Source organism: Oncorhynchus keta, chromosome 7, assembly GCF_023373465.1.
Source record: "Oncorhynchus keta strain PuntledgeMale-10-30-2019 chromosome 7, Oket_V2, whole genome shotgun sequence".
Lineage (NCBI taxonomy): Eukaryota > Metazoa > Chordata > Actinopteri > Salmoniformes > Salmonidae > Oncorhynchus > Oncorhynchus keta.
The window spans coordinates 11,784,861-11,805,126 of NC_068427.1; the positions used below are offsets into that span (position 1 = coordinate 11,784,861).

At 44.0% G+C, this 20,266-nt stretch overlaps 1 protein-coding gene across 5 annotated transcripts in view; it reads left to right on the plus strand.

The window, feature by feature from the left end:
* Nucleotides 1-20,266, plus strand: part of LOC118385992 (protein TANC1-like) — a 187,118-nt gene that overhangs the window by 66,038 nt on the left and 100,814 nt on the right. For 4 of the 5 annotated variants that reach the window (XM_052521979.1, XM_052521981.1, XM_052521980.1 and 1 more), the window contains exons 3-4: nucleotides 5,541-5,750; nucleotides 18,470-18,577. In XM_052521979.1, the coding sequence (XP_052377939.1) occupies nucleotides 5,541-5,750; nucleotides 18,470-18,577 (318 nt within the window). The remainder of the gene's footprint in view (nucleotides 1-5,540; nucleotides 5,751-18,469; nucleotides 18,578-20,266) is intronic. The other variant, XM_052521982.1, reaches the window with a different exon arrangement.

Below are 20,266 nucleotides of genomic sequence, written 5' to 3' on the forward strand. Positions count from 1 at the left end.
CATTTAAATAAGGTATTTCAGTTTTAAAAAAAAACTGTTTTCGCTTTGTCATTATGTGGTATTGTGTGTTGATTGATTTGGAAAAAAAATAGATTCAATCAATTTTAGAATAAGGCTGCAATGTAACACAATGTGGAAAAAGTTAAGGAGTCTGAATACTTTCAGAATGCACTGTATTTCACATTGTGTTGTGTTACAGCCTGAATTCAAAATGGATTAAATATATTTTTTACATCTCAAAAATCTTCACACAGTATCCCATAACGACAAAATGAAAACGTGTTTTTAGAATTTATATCACATTTATTTGTAAATTAAATAGAGAAATATCTCATTTACATAGGTATTCTCACCCCTGAGTCAATACTTTGTTGAAGGACCTTTGGCAGCAATTACAGCTGTGAGTCTTTCTGGATAAGTCTCTAAGAGCTTTCCACACCTGGATTGTGCAAATCTGCCCATTATTCTTTAAAAAATCCTTCAAGCTCTGTTTAATTGGTTGTTGATCATTGCTTGACAATGATTTTCAGGTCTTGCCATAGATTTTCTAGCAGATTTACGTCAAAACTGTTACTCAGACACTCAGCTATATTCACTGTCTTCTTGGTAAGCAACTCCAGTGTAGATTTGGCCTTGTGTTTTAGGTTATTGTCCTGCTGAAAGGTGAATTCATCTCCCAGTGTCTAGTGGGAAGCAGACTGAACCAGGTTTTCCTCTGGAATTTTGCCTGTACTTAGCTCCATTCCGTTTCTTTTTTATCCTGAAAAACTCCCCAGTCCTTAACAATTACAAGCATACCCATAACATGATGCTGTCACCACTATGCTTGAAAATATGGAGAGTGGTACTCAGTAAGGTGTTGTATTGGATTTGCCCCAAACATAACACTTTGTATTTAGGACAAAGTTAATTGCTTTGCCACATTTTCTGCAATATTACTTTAGTTCCTTGTTGCAAACAGGATGCATGTTTTTGCATTTTTTATTCTGTACAAGCTTCCTTCTTTTCATTCTGTCAGTTATGTTAGTATTGTGGAGTAACTACTCTGTTGTTGATCCATCCTCAGTTTCTATCACAGCCATTAAACTCTGTAACTGTTTTAAAGTCACCATTGTCCTCATGTTGAAATCCCTGAGTGGTTTCCTTCCTCTCCGGTAACTGAGTTAAGAAGAACGCCTGTATCTTTGTAGTGACTGGGTTTATTGATACACCATCCAAAGTGTAATTAATAACTTCACCATGCTCAAAGGGATATTCAATGTCTGCCTAATTTTTGTTTTACCCATTTCCCAATAGGTCCCCTTCTTTGCGAGTCATTGGAAAATCTTCCTGGTCTTTGTTGTTGAACCTGAGTTTGAGATGTACTGCTCGATTGAGGGACCTTACAGATAATTGTATGTGTGAGGTACAGAGATAAGGCAGTCATTCAAAAATCATGTTAAATTCCACTTTGACATTATGAGGTATTGTGTGTCGGCCAGTGACACAATATATACATGTAATCCATTTTTGGAATTATGTCTGTAAAACGCAACAAAGTGTGGAGAAATTCAAGGGGTGTGACTACTTTCTGAAGGCACCATTTTTTAACTCCTCTTTTATCACCCTTTTAAATGCATAATGCAAGTTGCCACATCTTCACCCACCCATCACCCTGTTCTAGTCTATGTCTGCAGGCAGTTATGAATTTGCCTAAAACCCTTCCAGTTGAGTAATTGATTTCCACTTAAATCTTTAATCAATTACTTGAATTATTATCATTATTATATTTTTATGGGTAGGGCAGGTCCTCATTGGCCGTGGTCCTCTTTGATTAGGGAGAAACGAGAATGAAAAGGACTGTAATCATTTTTACATAGTCTTGGTGCAGGGCTTTATAATTAGAATGGGTTGATTTCCTTGGACCACAGCATGGGCTGAAATTGCAGGCCTTGCCTGGGCCAGGACTTGAGGAAAAGCAACTGAAATAGCCCATGGTGAGTTTACGTTACTGTTTCCCTCTGGGTTTTTAGCTCTGGTTCAGATGGCAGTGCAGCGACCAGAACACACAGCCAACAGCCTGTCCAGCCAGCAACTGTTTTAATGCCAGCTTTTTTTTTGTGGCGCCTCTTGTTTTCAAAAGCATCAGCCCTAATTACAACTTTGTCATAATGTCTTTAGCATGCAACATGGCTGAAAAGTAGCGCCCACTGTCTAGCAGCGCTGCACAAATGAGCTCACTCGAAAAGGGGGTTTTATGATCTGACATTCAGTCAAGGACTGGTATTTAGTTTTACGAGCGAAAAAGATACGGTGACAATGAGGATATTGTCATTGTAAACAGGTCTAGCTCTTGAAATGTGAGACTGAGAATTGTGTAGGAATTTAGGCCTACATCATTTACTGGCAAACAGGACAAACTGAAGTCACCATTGGCACCCTGTATAACTTGAGCACTGTGATAAAAGTCCCCCTCCCTCCCTCCCTCCCTCCCCTCCCTCCCTCCCTCCCTCCCTCCCTCCCTCCCTCCCTCCCTCCCTCCCTCCCTCCCTCCCTCCCTCCCTCCCTCCCTCCCTCCCTCCCTCCCTCCCTCCCTCCCTCCCTCCCCCCCAGAGCCCCCTAGTGAAGTACAACCCTCCTCTTTGATGGCTACTTCTCAAAAGTGGTATTGTAATACGGTAGTAGTGTCTCTGTTAATTGCCCTTGTAACTCTGAGCTGTTTTGGATTCGTCATGAATGGAGGGGTTCTCTCTCTATCTGTACCCCCCCGCCAACCCTGTTGTATAACACCCTGACACCGTGGTGAAGCTGTGTGGTCATTTGTTACTGCAAACAACTAGCTTAGCGACGGAGGAGGTCCCCCTCAAACTGCTTGACCTCTGATCGCCTGGTCTGTGCTTGCGTTCATCTTCATAATTCAATGGCCTTAACAAAACCCTTTTTTGTCTATTCCCAACTCACATTGTCTTCATTGAAGCTTTTTTTTCCTTTGTAAAGTAACAGACATTGTTTCAGTAATAGTCTAGTCTAGTAGTGGTGAACATAGCCTATGGGCTAGATTAGGTGGTGAGGGCAAATCCTGAAAATGGATGCAGAAAGAATCAGGATCTTCCGTACCAAAGTATAGTGTGGAGTTTCCCTTGTCTCTGGGTGGTGTAATTGGTTGAGATGAGTCCCTGAATGTCTTTAGAGTGTCTTTAGTCTAGGATGTGCGGTTTCATGTGCGGTTGGAGCAGCCTGCTATATCCATGGCAGTGTTCTGTTGTGGCTGTTTAAACAAGCCCAGTAGCTCTACTGATACAAGATCTGCCGGCTTTAGCATTTGATCAGCTTCAGAGCCTAATAAAATACAAGTCTAGAAATTAACCTAGCTGATCATTTATTCAGTACAAGTGCGTGAGGTTCTTCCAGCCAGGATGGTCAGTGAGTCACACAAATGTGTCATGTTTGTTAGCCATTCAATAATAGCCCACTAACAGATCGGATTTTGTGGGTTGAATCTATTGAATATGGATTGTGATCTCTGGTCAGAAGGTCACGACCAGGTCATGGTGACCACAGGGCTCAGCTCAGCTGCGTGGTCATACACTTCACAAGCGCCTGGAAGATTGCGGAGGTGTCATTGCACCGGGGCCAGTTCCTGTTACTGGCATTCTTACTTGTTTAAGAGCCCTTTAAACACAAGACAGCTTTGTGTCCTTTGTGGCAAGGCCCCAGAGAGAACACAGCGCTCTGTTGCATATTATTCCCAGCAGCCAACACTAATTTCCCCTTAGGAACCGAGCGCTGGCTGGCTGGCTAAAAGCAGCAGACCACTAGCGTCTTGCTTCTCTCCCATTGGTTCAGCCTCACGGTCCAGACTGGCGTCATGGGCTTCGTCCCAAATGGCAACCTATTCCCTATACATTGCACTACTTTTGACCAGGGTCGATTGGGTTCTGGTCAAAGTAGTGTACTGTGTAGGGAATAGGGTGCCATTGGGACACAAACCTTGGATCATCTGGGAAAAGGGTCCCAAACAAGAGGCTGGCATGGTCCTTAGAACAGAGCCATGCAGAGCCAAGCCTAATGGGCAAGACTGTGGCTCCCCACATCTGTGATTATGATCCAGTCTGCCCTGTCTCTTGACGCATGAGCAGCAGTACTATTAGAGGTTCATCATTCAGACATTTTAATGTGTGGTTGGTTAGATGAGAGCCTGAGAGGGCAACATTTCGATTCAACAGAAGAGATGACTTTTGAGAATGGTCTTTCCATTCGATGTTGGCTCTTGGTAAAGGGTCTGCGTTTTCCATCTAGAACTCTGGGCTACTATATCGGAATCATTAGCAGATCTTGAGCCAGGTCACCCCCAGCAAGCACTCCAGGGACCTGTTTGGAAGAAACAGCTTTGGCCTAAGTGCTCACTGTGTCTAAAAGACTCCAAGCTATAGTTGAGGCCATACACTTGCAGAACAGGTTCTTGTGTTTTCTTTTCAAGAAGGAATGCTTCTTGAGCTGAGGAGTCCGTGATAAATGGGAAGTGGCCCTTCTTTTCTCACAAAGATTTGGGAGCAACATGGGAACATGAGGGCTCCATACAGTACTCTCTGAAGCTATCACTGCATCCCATGTTTTCAGGGATTAGCCTACAGGGTAGTGAGTTTCTAGAATGGCTTATCAGACTTAATGCACTCAGAGGAGACCTGAAAGGGCACTTTCCCACAAGTTAGGTTATCCACTGTTAGCTGGATCCCACAGAGTTCAGCTCTGTGCACAGTGTAGATACTGTACTCTGTTTTGGAGTAACTTATTGCATCAATAACGGCATGTTTTAGCATTTTGCTTGTCAAGCTGCTCCACCCTGAACCACTGAATTGAAGACATTAGTTCTGGATCATTATTCATTCCTTACACATGAGCTGTACAATGAATTTACTGAGCCAAAACAGTAATGGCTAATATTTGCTCAAGTGGGTTTGTCCAAAGGTTTTTGGATCACCCTCTTCAGCAGCGGGGGATTGGTCAATGAGTCACGCAGGTCATCTCGGCTCTGTGGTCAATGACGCCACTCTTATTTATGCTGCAAACTGGGTGTTGTGCCACATCCTGAGCCACGTGGTGTTAGATGAAACAGCGTGGGCCCATGACCTCAGGTTAAACCACACGGCATGTGGCTCCATTCACTCAGGATGTGTGTATCTGATTCTGTCCTGGAGTACCAATGATCATGATCACTCTCTGGATCTGGACTTATCTTGGTATCCTAAAGACATCTGAAACTGTCTGTTTGATTTCATAGTGTGTCCAGGAGCAGCTCTCCACCAACCGCATCTGACTGTGCGGAACACAGCATTAGGGGAAAGCATCCCTGGGAGGATAGGTTCGTTCTGCTGTCTGAATGCCTTCAAGTACATTAGACATTCAGAGTCCACAAGTCTGGCAATATCTGATCTCAAATCGGTTTTTGGCCCCATGGAGATTTTGAAAGGTTTGATGTATTTGATGTGTAAAAGCTTCGCTTCTATAATCCAGTTTGCCGAAGGATGTCCTTAACAGTGTCCTCCATCCTCTCTCCTCAGCGGGTGATCTCCACAGTGCCCAGCGACGGTGCCCGCCAGGCAGAGGTGCACACCAAATCCATGAGCCTGGCAGCCTCCACCAGCCCTATGTCCCAGAGGATGTGTTCAGACTGAGCCTGGCCAAGGGCGTGTCCATGTCCCTGCCCTCATCTCCCCTGCTGCCTCGTCAGTCCTACATGATGCCCTTGCGCTCCAGCAAGAGATCCCCTGGTAAGCACTACCACTGCCTCCAACCGCACCTCACCTCACCTCTCTCACTTTTAGGCTTACAACACTACTATTACTGCAATACATACACCCCTACACTGACATTTACCAGTCCAGGCGTGAAGTGCTATGAGCATGTACTGTTTCCCCGCCGTTTCTCTGCCATGTTCATCCCAGGCTGGGACTGGTTCAGTCTCGGTGGACGTCCTCTGAAAGTGAAGTTTCCTGTCTTGCTTTAGCTGTTCTTGTTTCACTGCTGAACATCTGACACAGCGCCTGAGGATCCATAATCCTTTTAGCTTTCAACCACAATATCGGTAGCTTTTCCCACTAAACATGTCACGCTGCCTTGCGGTTGTTATCCTTGAAAAACAGCTTGTCGAAAAGAGAGGAAAAAACAAGACCACTCAGCGTTTGCACTGTATTCCATCTCCACGTGGGTCCTGTGTGTTTGAGTGACACAGGGTGGAGGAGGGTAAAGGGTTTGTTTGTTTCCCTGTATCCCTCCTCTTCAGCCCTCCATCTCTCCCTCTTTATTTGATCAGCTTCTGTCAGGATGGTGGTCTTCACAACGACGGAGCTTGTCAGCACCTGATTGGTTGTTAACGGGGGCGTGTGTATACACAGGGTCTAATTGTCGGTCCTCTTCCTCTGCCCCCTTCCCTCTGCGTGTTGAGAACATGGATTCAACAGCTGCTGGCGTGTGCAGCCGTCTTCAAAGCAGCCCAGGCCGTTGTATCTGGAGTCTTTGTTTTGTGAAGATTTAGCAAAGAGGATAGAAATCCTTTAAGTGGTCACTCTGGCCTCACATCTGGGACTCATCTGTGTGGTGTCTACTCTTTGTTTTGAGTGCTCTGTGCTTTGATGTAGCCTTTAGTATAAGATGTGCTGGCGAGTATGCTGTTGGCTTCTCGATACAACTAGGCCACTGGTGTGGTTTCAGATCAAGGCTCTGTCTTCTTAAGGTCGTTGCTGAAATATTTTCTACACCTCAAGCAAATGCTTAGATTTATCATCAGTAACATACCTTTATTTTGGAGATTGAAAATGTGGAAATCTCTGCGGATGAGGTACATTTCACTCGCTCCCAACTGTATTGGAAATTGTATTTTTGTATATTTTTGCCTGTTTCGAATTAGGTTTCTAATGGGGGAGTTGTATCCTGTTCTAATTTCAGCTACAGATTAGCTTGAGAATAGTACTCTCTGATCCAGACTGTTTTCATTTGAGAGATTGTGGTTGCCTCAGCTTTTTCCCCTCTCAACCTCTTTTGCTATGCTCCTTTTCCCCAAATCTCTCCACACAGTACTCTCCGATTCGAACGTTGGACTAGTGAGTATTATAAAGCAAGCAGCATATGTTATGCAAATTAACTTTGTTTTCAAAAGGAGCCTTCGTCTGCAAATATGCTTACTCTGAAGGTTATTGTGCTAAAACAAGAATCGGTAGCTGTATTTGTTAAAGCCAAGAAAAACCGTAGTCAGGTCAAGGAATGTGAAAGCCACATCTGAATGTGTTGTAAGTTTTCCTGAGCAGTTTGCCTGAACAGTGCACAGTCCCCACTGACTCACCTCCTACTAAACTTAAAAACACCTTTTATTCTCTATCCTCCAGGCAGTATTGGTATTTGCCATGATTGTATTAAACCCATTAAAGGCATCTCTGATGAAAAGCACATTGACACGGAAAGAGAGAGGGAAAGAGAGGGAGACGGAGGACAGGGTTTGTGAAGGTGACCAGAGAGTGAAGAGCGAGGCCCGTGTTCATTACAGTCACACACTGCTATGGAGGCACTCTGAAGGTAATGAAGGACTAAAGGGGTATAGCAGAGGAGAGAACTAGTTAAGATGGGGTCAGAGAAGAAGGGAAAGGGGGATGGTTGAGGCTCGGTGCTCCACTCTCTTGTTCACAGGTAAGTGTCAAACTGCAGGGGGAGAATTTGCACCTACGGTTAATAAACACACCCCCACCGTAGGAAACATCCCAGCTCTCACTAAAAACATGGTTGCCATCTTGAATGTGTTCTTTTGGTCAAATACCTTCAGCGCAAACTCATAGCGAAAGCCTACCGTGGGAGAGTGTATGTGTTTACTCTGCTGTAGTTTAGCGATGTATTTCCAAAGGGAAATGTCATGACCCAGGGACTTATCCTCTTATATAGACGTCATGTCAGAGAGTGGGAATGAGAGAGAGAGAGACGTATGTAAGTGAAAGCTGGTTGTGCTGATTCATCCGGGCAGCTCAGAAACATGCCTAGAGTTACCATGACTGAGCACCCGGCGACTCAGCGCAGGAAGGAATGCTGGGGGGGGCGGTGGCTCTCTGCCAGCTACCTCCAGTCCTGTCACCTCCCCACGCTAGTCAACCCGTCTCTCTCTTCCCACCCTGCTGCTCATCATACCCCCATACTCCTCCTCATCCATCTACTATGACATTTATGGGAAGTGGTTGCTCTGTTCCCGACGACGTTGTGACTTGCTTCACTTCCTGACCGATTGGAGAATCTATAGCGTTGTGGCGGAAGGCTTGATTTTAATGGCCGTCCTTTCATGAAGACTTCACATAAACATCACGGAAAGCACTGCATGACAATTAAGAGTGTGACGAATGCCTGAGCCACATGGTCCTGGCGCTGCTGCTGCTTTGATCAGCTAAGCAGAGAGCTTACAACGAAAGCAGCACAGACATGTGTTGCACAGGACCTCCAGTTTACAGTCTGAAGTTTACAGGTCCGGAGGAGGCTGGTTCTGCTCTAACTGCCAGTGGGACATGATGAAATCCTGGGCAGGTCCACAGTGACCTCCTCTGGTCATGACGGGTCACTGTGTGTGCCATCAGTGTTCCTTCAACCTTTTTTACTGCTGCCTCTCATCTTCCACCACAGACCAGCCAGTAACACTCTGAGCTTTGAACCGGCAGTCTCCATCTTCTTGATGACTCTCTGGGGACTGGAAGTGCATGAGCAACATTCAAACACCCCATCTCCTCTCAGCCATACGTACACACATCTAAATGCTCATCAGCCGTCCAGCCCCCCCCAGATATGCTTCCATCCCAATGACCAATAACAGCTCTGCTTACATCCCAATGACCAATAACAGCTCTGCTTACATCCCAATGACCAATAACAGCTCTGCTTACATCCCAATGACCAATAACAGCTCTGCTTCCATCCCAATGACCAATAACAGCTCTGCTTAAATCCCAATGACCAATAACAGCTCTGCTTACATCCCAATGACCAATAACAGCTCTGCTTCCATCCCAATGACCAATAACAGCTCTGCTTACATCCCAATGACCAATAACAGCTCTGCTTCCATCCCAATGACCAATAACATCTCTGCTTCCATCCCAATGACCAATAACATCTCTGCTTCTATCCCAATGTCCAATAACAGCACTGCTTCCATCCCAATGACCAATAACAGCTCTGCTTCCATCCCAATGACCAATAACAGCACTGCTTCCATCCCAATGACAGGCTTTACTAGTGTCATTGAATTTCAACTAAGGAGATAGAGTGGAGTTTACACTCCACTCCCCCCCACCGAGAGGCTAAGTGAATGGCCATGCGAGCCACGTGAGCAACAATTAGAGGTCATCATGATGCGCTTTAGGGAAACATAAAACGGCAGTTCATAACTTCATATCATATTTATCGCCGTCTCAGGCCGCTTATCATTTTAATCTGTATTTATATGGAATGAGGCTTGGGCAGAGAAGGTCCCTCGTAGGCCATTACACATGGAAATCATTTAAACTTGTACGCTTTGATGGGGAGCTTTGGCCCCACTTCTCTATGGTTCAAATACTTATTTTATTTATCTCAATGAGTCAGGCAGAAGGGAAGGAGAGCACGGTGCAGGACTCTTGGCACTGGGGTCTCTCAGTTTGATATCTATATCATCATCGGGTCTGAGAGGTTCGTCTAAGTCTTCTTTCTTTGCCCGTCCAGGCGTGTAAGTAACCCTGACTGGCCACTGCTATTGATGGATGTGAGAAGACCCTGCTGCCATGATACACTCTACAGTCTCCTTAAGCCCAGTGCTAGGATATCACACAGTGTCTGTATGGAGACACATAGTGGAGTGATACAGATCTACGCTTCGGAGCGGGTAGTGAGAGATACAAAGAGAAGCCGTCCATAGTTCACTCAAAGTTCACCCAACGGTATCTGTGAGTGAGGGGCTGCCACTTAAATGTTTGAGTCAGGCTAGCCTCCCCACAAATACCACATCAGACTAATTGAGTAGAGAGAAATAGAGTTTGAACGACAAAAAGAGAACAAGCACAGGGACACGGTTGCCATTCCCCTGGAACAACACAATGTCCTTAATGTTGTGTATCCTTTCAAAAGGTACATGTCCACAATCTTAATTTAGTACCTAAATTTAGGAAAGTGTATTGACCACTTTCCTACAGGAAAGCAATTGGAAAGGGATATCAGAATAGGAAATACATGGATTGGTAGGTCTGTACATTAGTACTGCTTGAGGGACTATTGATTAAAAGAGAACAAAGGGATTTTATGAATAGTAAATATTGGCAGTGTCACATGAAGGAGGTGAAGTCACTAGACAGGATATTGGTACAATAGGTAAAGCAGAGAAGATTGGATTCATGTCAACAAAGAATTGATAGAGCACTGTGTCTGTCATAAGGGCTGACGGGTGGTGTTTAATTACAACAGCAGGGTGTTTTATGGATCAAAATGGGGCTTAGTTGGTAGGTGTGGCAGTGGGCATAGCCAATGGCGCCACCAAACATTTTAGAGGCCCTCCTCTTGGCTGCAGAGAGACAACATTTTTGCATTGGGGTAGAGAAAAAACTCAACTTTTTAAAAGCCAATTTCCTGGAATACTACACATTTTGCCATGGGTTTTATGCTGACTGAGTGACTCGAACATTATAACAAAATCAAGTGGGGGCCCCATACCGTGACAAAAATTCTCCTGAATGTTTAGTCAGGAATTTTTGATTCTCCATGACTGTCTTCTACCTTTGATTTTGATAATTGTCAGTTTTTTAAATATATAGTTCCATGATCTTTTCTACATACCTTTTATCTGGTTTTAAGTTTACACTGAAAGCGTTTTACCATCCCGAAAGGTTTATTAAAAAAAACTACGTAATGGCTTGGCAGTAATGGCTTAGCATGGCTATGTGTTTTCCACTACATTTGATAATAATACCAAATACATTAATATAATATAGGCTAACTGATATTGATAATTGCCTTTTCATCAGAGGCCGACTTTCTTTTCCATGCTCAAGTCTCTGCGAAATGTTTTCTCAATATTCATTTTCCCTCCGCTCTCCCCCTCCCTGCCTGACAAATTGTTTTTTTATGTCTCTCATCCAAATCACTGTTCGGTTTCCTATTTTAAAAATGTAACATTTTAAATGATGAATTATACTTAAAAGCATAAATGTTCCTTCTGGTAACATTTGTCATTACTTTAGCTTTCCATCGGGTCTTACAAATCTTTTTTGGTCTCTGTCAAGGGGATGCAATTTCATTTCAAGGCCAATGACATACAGTATGTTCAGAGGAGACATCTCCTGAAGTCACCTCTACAGTCAGTATTAGCTCAGGAGTTACTTGCCTGCCTCGGGGGTATATCGATGTGTTTCTGGGGGCTGTGGTAGAAATACTATATGATGCGTCCTGAATCACACACTATTCCCTTTTGACGAGGACCAATAGAGATCAAATGTCTATGAATATACTGAATAATAATACTATGGTGCCTGCTGAAGGGTTCTTTCTTCAAAACCCATTGTTTCAGATAGTTCATGGATAACAAGAAAATGTCCACTGCTGTCTGAATTGTCTACTATTTCAATAAAGCCTACATTATACTGTGGAAGAGGGAGGTTTTTTATGAAGCACCTAATGTCAAGATGTTTGACTTTGGCCTTTTTTCTTCTCAGAAATTCAAGACCATGCATTCCCAGCAGTTAGCCATGCATAATTAATGTAGCTCAACAGAGAGGGTGAGAATAGACATGACTATTAAACATGTAGAAAGCATTATACCTATTTCCAATTCCCCCATACTGGTTAGTTTCAGAAATGCATTGCATTATCCAGAATGATAACGGTTATGAGTAAAATAGTAAGTAGCCTATGTATGCTCATGTCATTATCATAACACAGGCATGTCAAACATGAATATAATGAAGTAATTCTCTTCTAGGATGCCTAATGGGTGTATTATAATAGAAGGGCAAAGAGGAGGCCTTAATAGCTTATCACTATGGGATCTGTGTCTTGCTCTCCCCATTTGTTTTGTGTAATAAAAGAATTGACCAATGCTTAATGTCTTACACTTGTAACTGGATCCATTATGTTGCAAATCTTTATTTCCAACCGTCTTTTATCTCAGTCTGAATACATTCTGTTTCACTACTGAGCTGTAGAATGACGTCCCGACAGCAGAAAGAAGGGTATTGTCCGGCCTCCTTTTCTTGTTGCCACAAAGAGCCGTGTTGTGTTTCATGAAGAGTTGAAACGTTAACAAGTCAGAGTCCATCTTGAAGAATGTGGAAATGCTCATTAAAGATGTTTTTGAAAGCGTAGATAATCACCCCGTTCCTCATTAGGGATTGACATCAACCGACCGGACAATATTTTAACATTTGAGTGCTTTTCTGAACTACGTTTATGTAGCGTAATAGCTCATGTGCATACCTTGGAGGGCTTTCACTTGTCTAAGGTGGAGTGACAGGCGGCCGTGTGTGTGCGCGTGCATGCGTGTTTATGTGTGTGTGTGGCACAGCTCAGTGGGCATGGCACTGTAAGCTTCACCACAGAAAGCCAGTGTGCAGAGTGAGATCACGCTTGGCTGCCTCTCTCTCTCTCCTGAGACCAGACCACTCTGCTTGGCTCCTCTGTATGCCCCCTCACCCCTATATGACTGTCTAGCCCCCCTCTGCCCTGTTCTCTCCACGCTTTTTTGGGTAAACTCCGAGCCAGGAAGCTGGACCCTGTTTGAATACTTCAGAAATGCACCCTTCCTTCCTTGTTTCCTTGAGGTAAGCACAGATTTCTACGTGATTGTATAGGTAAAAACAAGTTGACTACCGTATTATGTTCACCAATCCAACCCGTTCAGATCTGTGATTACTTCGAGGAAGGAAAGCTGCAGGATGGAAGTATTCGAACAGGGCCCTGGTCTCTCAGGTGCACAAGTTTCTGGACCAATAGTGTGTCTACTATCTCTTGTCCACATTGGATTCCAAACTTATTTTGTTCATCAACCAGGAAGACACACACTAGATAGTAGGCCATTGTTTGATAGTGTGTTGTTTACATAGGATCGAATCATGGATAGCATTTTGTTGTATATGGCAAGACATTTGTGTGTCCTGCCACCCATTTTTGTCCCTTGTAACAGGCCTTTAAAACCCACTGAACCATCACAGTTCTGCTGAATTAAAGCACCATCGATGTCCTTTGTAAATAAACTGCCTTGTTCCTGGGTTGTGTTAATTAGGCACAAAAGAGAAGCAAACAGAGTGAAACAGAGAAGGACTACCTGAACTTGTCCAATAACAAACACCTGTTTTTGATAAAGTTTTGATATGTTTTGCTATGGTTTGTGCTAATGAATACGACCCTGGTTTGTATCCATAGGACTGTTGTTATGGCGTTTTCCTTTCCTTTCCTCTCCCTCCCACCCACCCTCTCTGTGTTCAATTCTGTTTCTTTCCGCTTTCTTCCCCTGCTGTGATGAGCTCATGGTCGCATTGGAGGACATCACACTGAGATAATACTTATTTGTCCTCTCTGCGAGGGGTCTGCTGAGAGCAACGAGTTCGGCTCATGCATTTTAATTTGTTATGATTGGCTTAGAGAGTCGATGTGATTTTGGGTCCTGGGGTGGTCTGTCTGTGTGGGGATTGGGAAGTGTAGAGAGACAGGCTCTTATGTTGGATGAGGCTGTGAAGAGGAACATGGTGGTTTGGCACCCTATTCCCTTATACTTTTAGCCAAGGCCTGTCAAAGTAGTACACTATGTAGGGGAAAATATGCCTTTTGGGATGCACAAAGTCTTAAGAGAGACAGAGGAAGCTGGCGTAATGTCTTCTCCTCCTTGGTCTGTCCTTTACAACGTCTCAACGCCCCCACTCACTCACTCTCCAGCCCTTTTCATGCTTATTTAACAATGCAATTTCTCATTGGGCAGGTCTTCAGTGCAGAATATTAACGCTCCAAAGGCTTTCTCAGGGGGCAGGCAGCCATTGATGAAGGCGTCCAGGGAAACATCGTACGTCTTAGAGATGAGATTTTGGTGTAAAAAACTCTGTATTTTGTCCTCTGTCTCTAAGCTAGCTATACCTCACCATCTACATTATCGAGCACTTCCACTTGATTCGATCTTAGTACAGTCACATTTTGGTTTCTGCTTGAGTGGATTCACTCCTTTGACAATATCTCAACTTTCAAGCATGTGGTTTGTATTCACATCATCATGGCATACTGTATGCATAGAAATGAAATTCTTGAAGGAAGTGAATGCATTAGTGGGTTGGTGATTATCCTGTGAATTTTGACCTTGACTTAGAAAATCTACTATCTAAAACAGTGTGGTCTGTCTCCTCTCTTCCCCCTAGCTAATTGGCTCTGTGACTCCTAATAGGTAGAGCCTGACTGTCCACAGATAAATGGAGTCTTATGCAGACTGTTTGCCAACTCAGCCAAGAAGCTGACTTGGTAGGGTTGCAAAAAAATGCAAGTAACTTCAGCTTCTTGGCTGAGGATAGGTTTGCAAAAACGTTCAGAAAATTCCCAGGTTTTCCAGAAATCCTGGTCGGAGGAAGCTGACTTGGCCAGGTCCTTCCTGATGGAGGCCAGCCACAGACAAATCAGATGGGTTCAGACTTCAGCTCACATGTGGTTTAGTTGAAAGAGATCCAGCCTAGTTGGTGGTGCTCCAGAAATATCTCTCTCCCTGGCATTGTAGAACGTTAGTTCCAGGCAGCTCCCAATCTCGGTCACTGGATTGGTTCCTGTTTGGGTGCTCTTTGCTCATCTTTATGCTCTGTTTTCCACTCTAAATGTGACAATTTTCTTCTATGATATGTATAATACCTCGTATTTACTCACATACACCCGCATATCTCATATAGTTTTATCAGTGCTATTGACGTAGGACAAATAGACATTCCTGATGATTACCACATGCCACAGCATTGGCGGTGTAGCCCTGGCTACGCTCTATGCATTTCAAGTCCTATATCCATAGATGGCAGTATGAATCAAGCTGAAGCAGTGGTTGGTTCCTGTGCTTTAATATTGCTGGCTGCTGGCTGGAACCGTATCTGAGGACAAGATCACAGATGGGGGACGCGAGATGGTTTCACAGCAGCACAGCACATGCCGGACCAATGTTCCATCTGAGTCCGAGGGGGGGAGAGCTAACACACACCCAGACACACACACGCAAACACACACACACACAGAGGTGGGGGTGGATATGATGTGGGAATGGGAAACGGCAATCTCTTTCTCCCCATCTAATCTTTCTGTTATGACTGGGGTTACACATGCAGTCACTAGAACACCAGAGGAGAACTAGATTGGGTTCTAGTAGGTCAATCTGGAAGGAAGGAATGCATACCATTCTTATAGATTTAAAGTTTACTTCCTGGTATTCGTTGTTTTTCCCCCACTGCTTTTTGGTCAGGTTTCTTGCTCACCTGGATCAGTATTTATCCTCCTTGTCTTTATGTCTTAGTGACACTTGTTTATTATATTTATATTTGAAAGACTTTCTGCTCAGGGTTGACTGTACTGATGCCCTCAGGCAAACAATATGTGCTGTTTACTCATAAGATTTGTTGCCAGTGCAATACACATTTAGGTTTTGTAGAAACATCTCTCATGGCCCATCATGCTGTCTTTTCATGGCTGTGAGAGGCAGGCTGTGTGTGTGTGTGAAAGCATGCTGGTTCAGAGATGTCCTTTGATAGTGCTGCTGTCACAGGAAGAATTGAATAGCAGGCAGCCTCCTTTTGAATGGCTTGGCCCTGCATTGTGCCCTGGGATCAGGGGTGTGAGTGCAGACACACACACACACTCACACTCACACTCACACTCACACTCACACTCAAAACACACACACACTACAGTTGCTACAGAGCGATGCCTCCGGCGTGCCCAGTGCGTCAGCGGTTGTATCATAAAGTCAGGCAGGGAACAGTGATGCGTCCCAAGTTACACCCTATTCCTTATATACAGTGCCTTGCGAAAGTATTCGCCCCCCTTGAACTTTGCGACCTTTTGCCACATTTCAGGCTTCAAACAAAAAGATATAAAACTGTATTTTTTTGTGAATAATCAAAAACAAGTGGGACACAATCATGAAGTGGAACGACATTTATTGGATATTTCAAACTTTTTTAACAAATCAAAAACTGAAAAATTGGGCGTGCAAAATTATTCAGCCCCCTTAAGTTAATACTTTGTAGCGCCACCTTTTGCTGCGGTTACAGCTGTAAGTCGCTTGGGGTATGTCTCTATCAGTTTTGCACATCGAGAGACTTAAATTTTTTCCCATTCCTCCTTGCAAAACAGCTCGAGCTCAGTGAGGTTGGATGGAGAGCATTTGTGAACAGCAGTTTTCAGTTCTTTCCACAGATTCTCGATTGGATTCAGGTCTGGACTTTGACTTGGCCATTCTAACACCTGGATATGTTTATTTTTGAACCATTCCATTGTAGATTTTGCTTTATGTTTTGGATCATTGTCTTGTTGGAAGACAAATCTCCGTCCCAGTCTCAGGTCTTTTGCAGACTCCATCAGGTTTTCTTCCAGAATGGTCTTGTATTTGGCTCCATCCATCTTCCCATCAATTTTAACCATCTTCCCTGTCCCTGCTGAAGAAAAGCAGGCCCAAACCATGATGCTGCCACCACCGTGTTTGACAGTGGGGATGGTGTGTTCAGGGTGATGAGCTGTGTTGCTTTTACGCCAAACATAACGTTTTGCATTTTTGCCAAAAAGTTCAATTTTGGTTTCATCTGACCAGAGCACCTTCTTCCACATGTTTGGTGTGTCTCCCAGGTGGCTTGTGGCAAACTTTAAACAACACTTTTTAGGGATATCTTTAAGAAATGGCTTTCTTCTTGCCACTCTTCCATAAAGGCCAGATTTGTGCAATATACGACTGATTGTTGTCCTATGGACAGAGTCTCCCACCTCAGCTGTAGATCTCTGCAGTTCATCCAGAGTGATCATGGGCCTCTTGGCTGTATCTCTGATCAGTCTTCTCCTTGTATGAGCTGAAAGTTTAGAGGGACGGCCAGGTCTTGGTAGATTTGCAGTGGTCTGATACTCCTTCCATTTCAACATTATCGCTTGCACAGTGCTTCTTGGGATGTTTAAAGCTTGGGAAATCTTTTTGTATCCAAATCCGGCTTTAAACCTCTTCACAACAGTATCTCGGACATGCCTGGTGTGTTCCTTGTTCTTCATGATGCTCTCTGCGCTTTTAACCGACCTCTGAGACTATCACAGTGCAGGTGCATTTATACGGAGACTTGATTACACACAGGTGGATTGTATTTATCATCATTAGTCATTTAGGTCAACATTGGATCATTCAGAGATTCTCACTGAACTTCTGGAGAGAGTTTGCTGCACTGAAAGTAAAGGGGCTGAATAATTTTGCACGCCCAATTTTTCAGTTTTTGATTTGTTAAAAAAGTTTGAAATATCCAATAAATGTCGTTCCACTTCATGATTGTGTCCCACATGTTGTTGATTTTTCACAAAAAAATACAGTTTTATATCTTTATGTTTGAAGCCTGAAATGTGGCAAAAGGTCGCAAAGTTCAAGGGGGCCGAATACTTTCGCAAGGCACTGTAGTGCACTGCTTTTGACCAAAGACCTGGTAAAATATAGTGCACTATGTAGGGAATAGTGTGCCGTGGGATAAGGTGCTTCTAATCCTGTCAGTCGGAGGAGAGAGACAGCAGTACACTAATCTCCGTAGTCCTCACCAAGGGGGCCAGAACCGAGACCCTCCTGAGGATCCTTAGCTCCTGTCCCAGAAACAACACCTGTTGGGACACAGCCTGGACCTCATTCTGCAAACCACTCTCTCCTGATCCCATACATGCCAACAAACGCACACTTTACCTTACTGCAGAGGCACACACCCTCTCATGCATGCGCGCACACACACAAAACACACACACACACACACACACACACACACACACACACACACACACACACACACACACACACACACACACACACACACACACACACACACACACACACACACACACACACACACACACACACGTCACAAAGTTTCTACGAGGCTAATTGCTGTGGTTTCCTGCTGCAGTAGTTTGCATTCCCCGGAGCTGGCCGGTGTGTTTGTTACTGCTGGGTGTCTGCAGCTCTCTCTTTCTCTCCGGGCTGTCAGACAGTGGAGCTCTGCCGAGCCCGTCCCGCAACAAATTCCCATCTGGAAAAAGTGAATCCTGCGAGAACTCTCAACGTTCTCTCTATCTTTCTCCCTCCTCTCTCTATCTTTCTCTCTTCTTCTCTCTCTCTCTCTCTCTCTCTCTCTCTCTCTCTCTCTCTCTCTCTCTCTCTCTCTCTCTCTCTCTCTCTCTCTCTCTCTCCTCTCTCTTTCTCTCTTCTTCTCTCTCTATCTTTCTCCCTTCTCTCTCTCTTGCTGCGCTCTGCCTGAAGGTCCAATCAGGAAGCCCAAGTATGTGGAGAGCCCTCGCGTTCCCGGGGACTCCATCATCTCAGCGCTGAGGAAAGTGGCTGACAGCAAAACAGAGTCCTCCCACAATGGTGAGTGTATTCTGGGTGTTTGTGTGTGTGTCTGTGTGTCTTTCTATGGGGTTTGGCTGCGATAGGCACTGGAGGAGATGGAATGAGAAAGACTGACCAGGGGTTTTAAAGTCCTGAATCTGACACTGGTTCTGTCTTATCCTCTGGAATTCACCAGGGTTTTGACGCTGGAGCTGTTTGGAGTGTGTGTTTGATAGAGTGTGTGTTCGGCAGAGTGTGTATTCTACAGTGTGTATTCTACAGTGTGTGTTCAACAGTGTATGTTCGACAGTGTGTGTGTTCGACAGTGTGTGTGTTCGACAGAGTGTGTGTTCGTTAGAGTGTGTATTCTGCAGTGTGTGTTCGACAGAGTATGTGTTCGTTAGAGTGTGTATTCTGCAGTGTGTGTTCTAAAGAGTGTTTTCTACAGAGTGTGTTTTCTACAGAGTGTGTGTTCTACATAGTGTGTGTTCTACATAGTGTGTGTTCTACAGAGTGTGTATTCTACAGAGTGTGTATTGTACCGTTTGTGTTCGACGGTGTGTGTGTGTTCGACAGTGTGTGTGTGTTCGACAGAGTGTGTATTCTGCAGAGTGTGTATTCTGCAGAGTGTGTATTCTGCAGAGTGTGTGTTCTGCAGAGTGTGTATTCTACAGAGTGTGTATTCTACAGAGTGTGTATTCTACAGAGTGGGTATTATACAGAGTGTGTACTCTACTGTGTGTTCGACAGAGCGTGTGTTTTACAGAGTGTGTGTTCTACAGAGTGTGTATTCTAAAGAGTGTGTTTTCTACTGAGTGTGTGTGTGTTATACACAAAGTGTGTGTATAATGGGGTTATGCATAGGTTTGTGTTTGTTTTATGGGAGTGTTAACCACTGTATGAGTGGTCTGTGTAATTGTGTATCTAGCAACGTGTGCTGTTCTAACAAGTGGAGGTCGGTGCTGTTTCAGATGAGGGAGGACGATCATTTTTTTATGAGCATAGCCGTATTTCTATTACAGCATATTGGATGACTGTCATTCATATTCCATTCACCCAGTTCAATGTAACATTGATAGGTTTAGGCTACTATATGATACTCACATTTTCCCTATACCTATCATGAGGTTGCTATAACCTAGGCTATTAATGAAAGTTTACAACGTAGGTTCACAGGTCGAGAGAAAAATGTGTGTAATCAAGTTGACAGACAGTGACACATTGAATACCGCCTTGCACACTCTTGCCTGCATCTGTCTGATCTAGGGTGTATGAGAGTTTCTATTTAATAAATTCTGGTACGTTTATCCCCATTTTGTTTCCGTTTATGAAAAGCTATCAACAGAATCAGTGGAATGATTACACCCCTGATCACCCACAAACACAGTTCACTTTCAAAGCAGCCACATACAAACATCATGATCACTTTGCTCGTTGAATAATTCCTTCTCGCATCTACGTCTCTCCTCCTCTCACCTTTTCCCTTCGCTTGTGCACAACACAACAGCTGACTGTGACCAGGAGAAATAACCTTTCCAAGCCAAACCTTCATACCATAACCGCTAACCGCTACACACAGCCTACATCCTTGTCACCATATTACCTAACGTCAAAGGCAACATAGCTACTAGAACTAACGCATTAGTACAATCATGTAGTACAGTGTACAGCAAGTAGTAGGTGAAAGTGAAAAATATACAACAAAATATAGCTCTCTCTTTCTCTCTC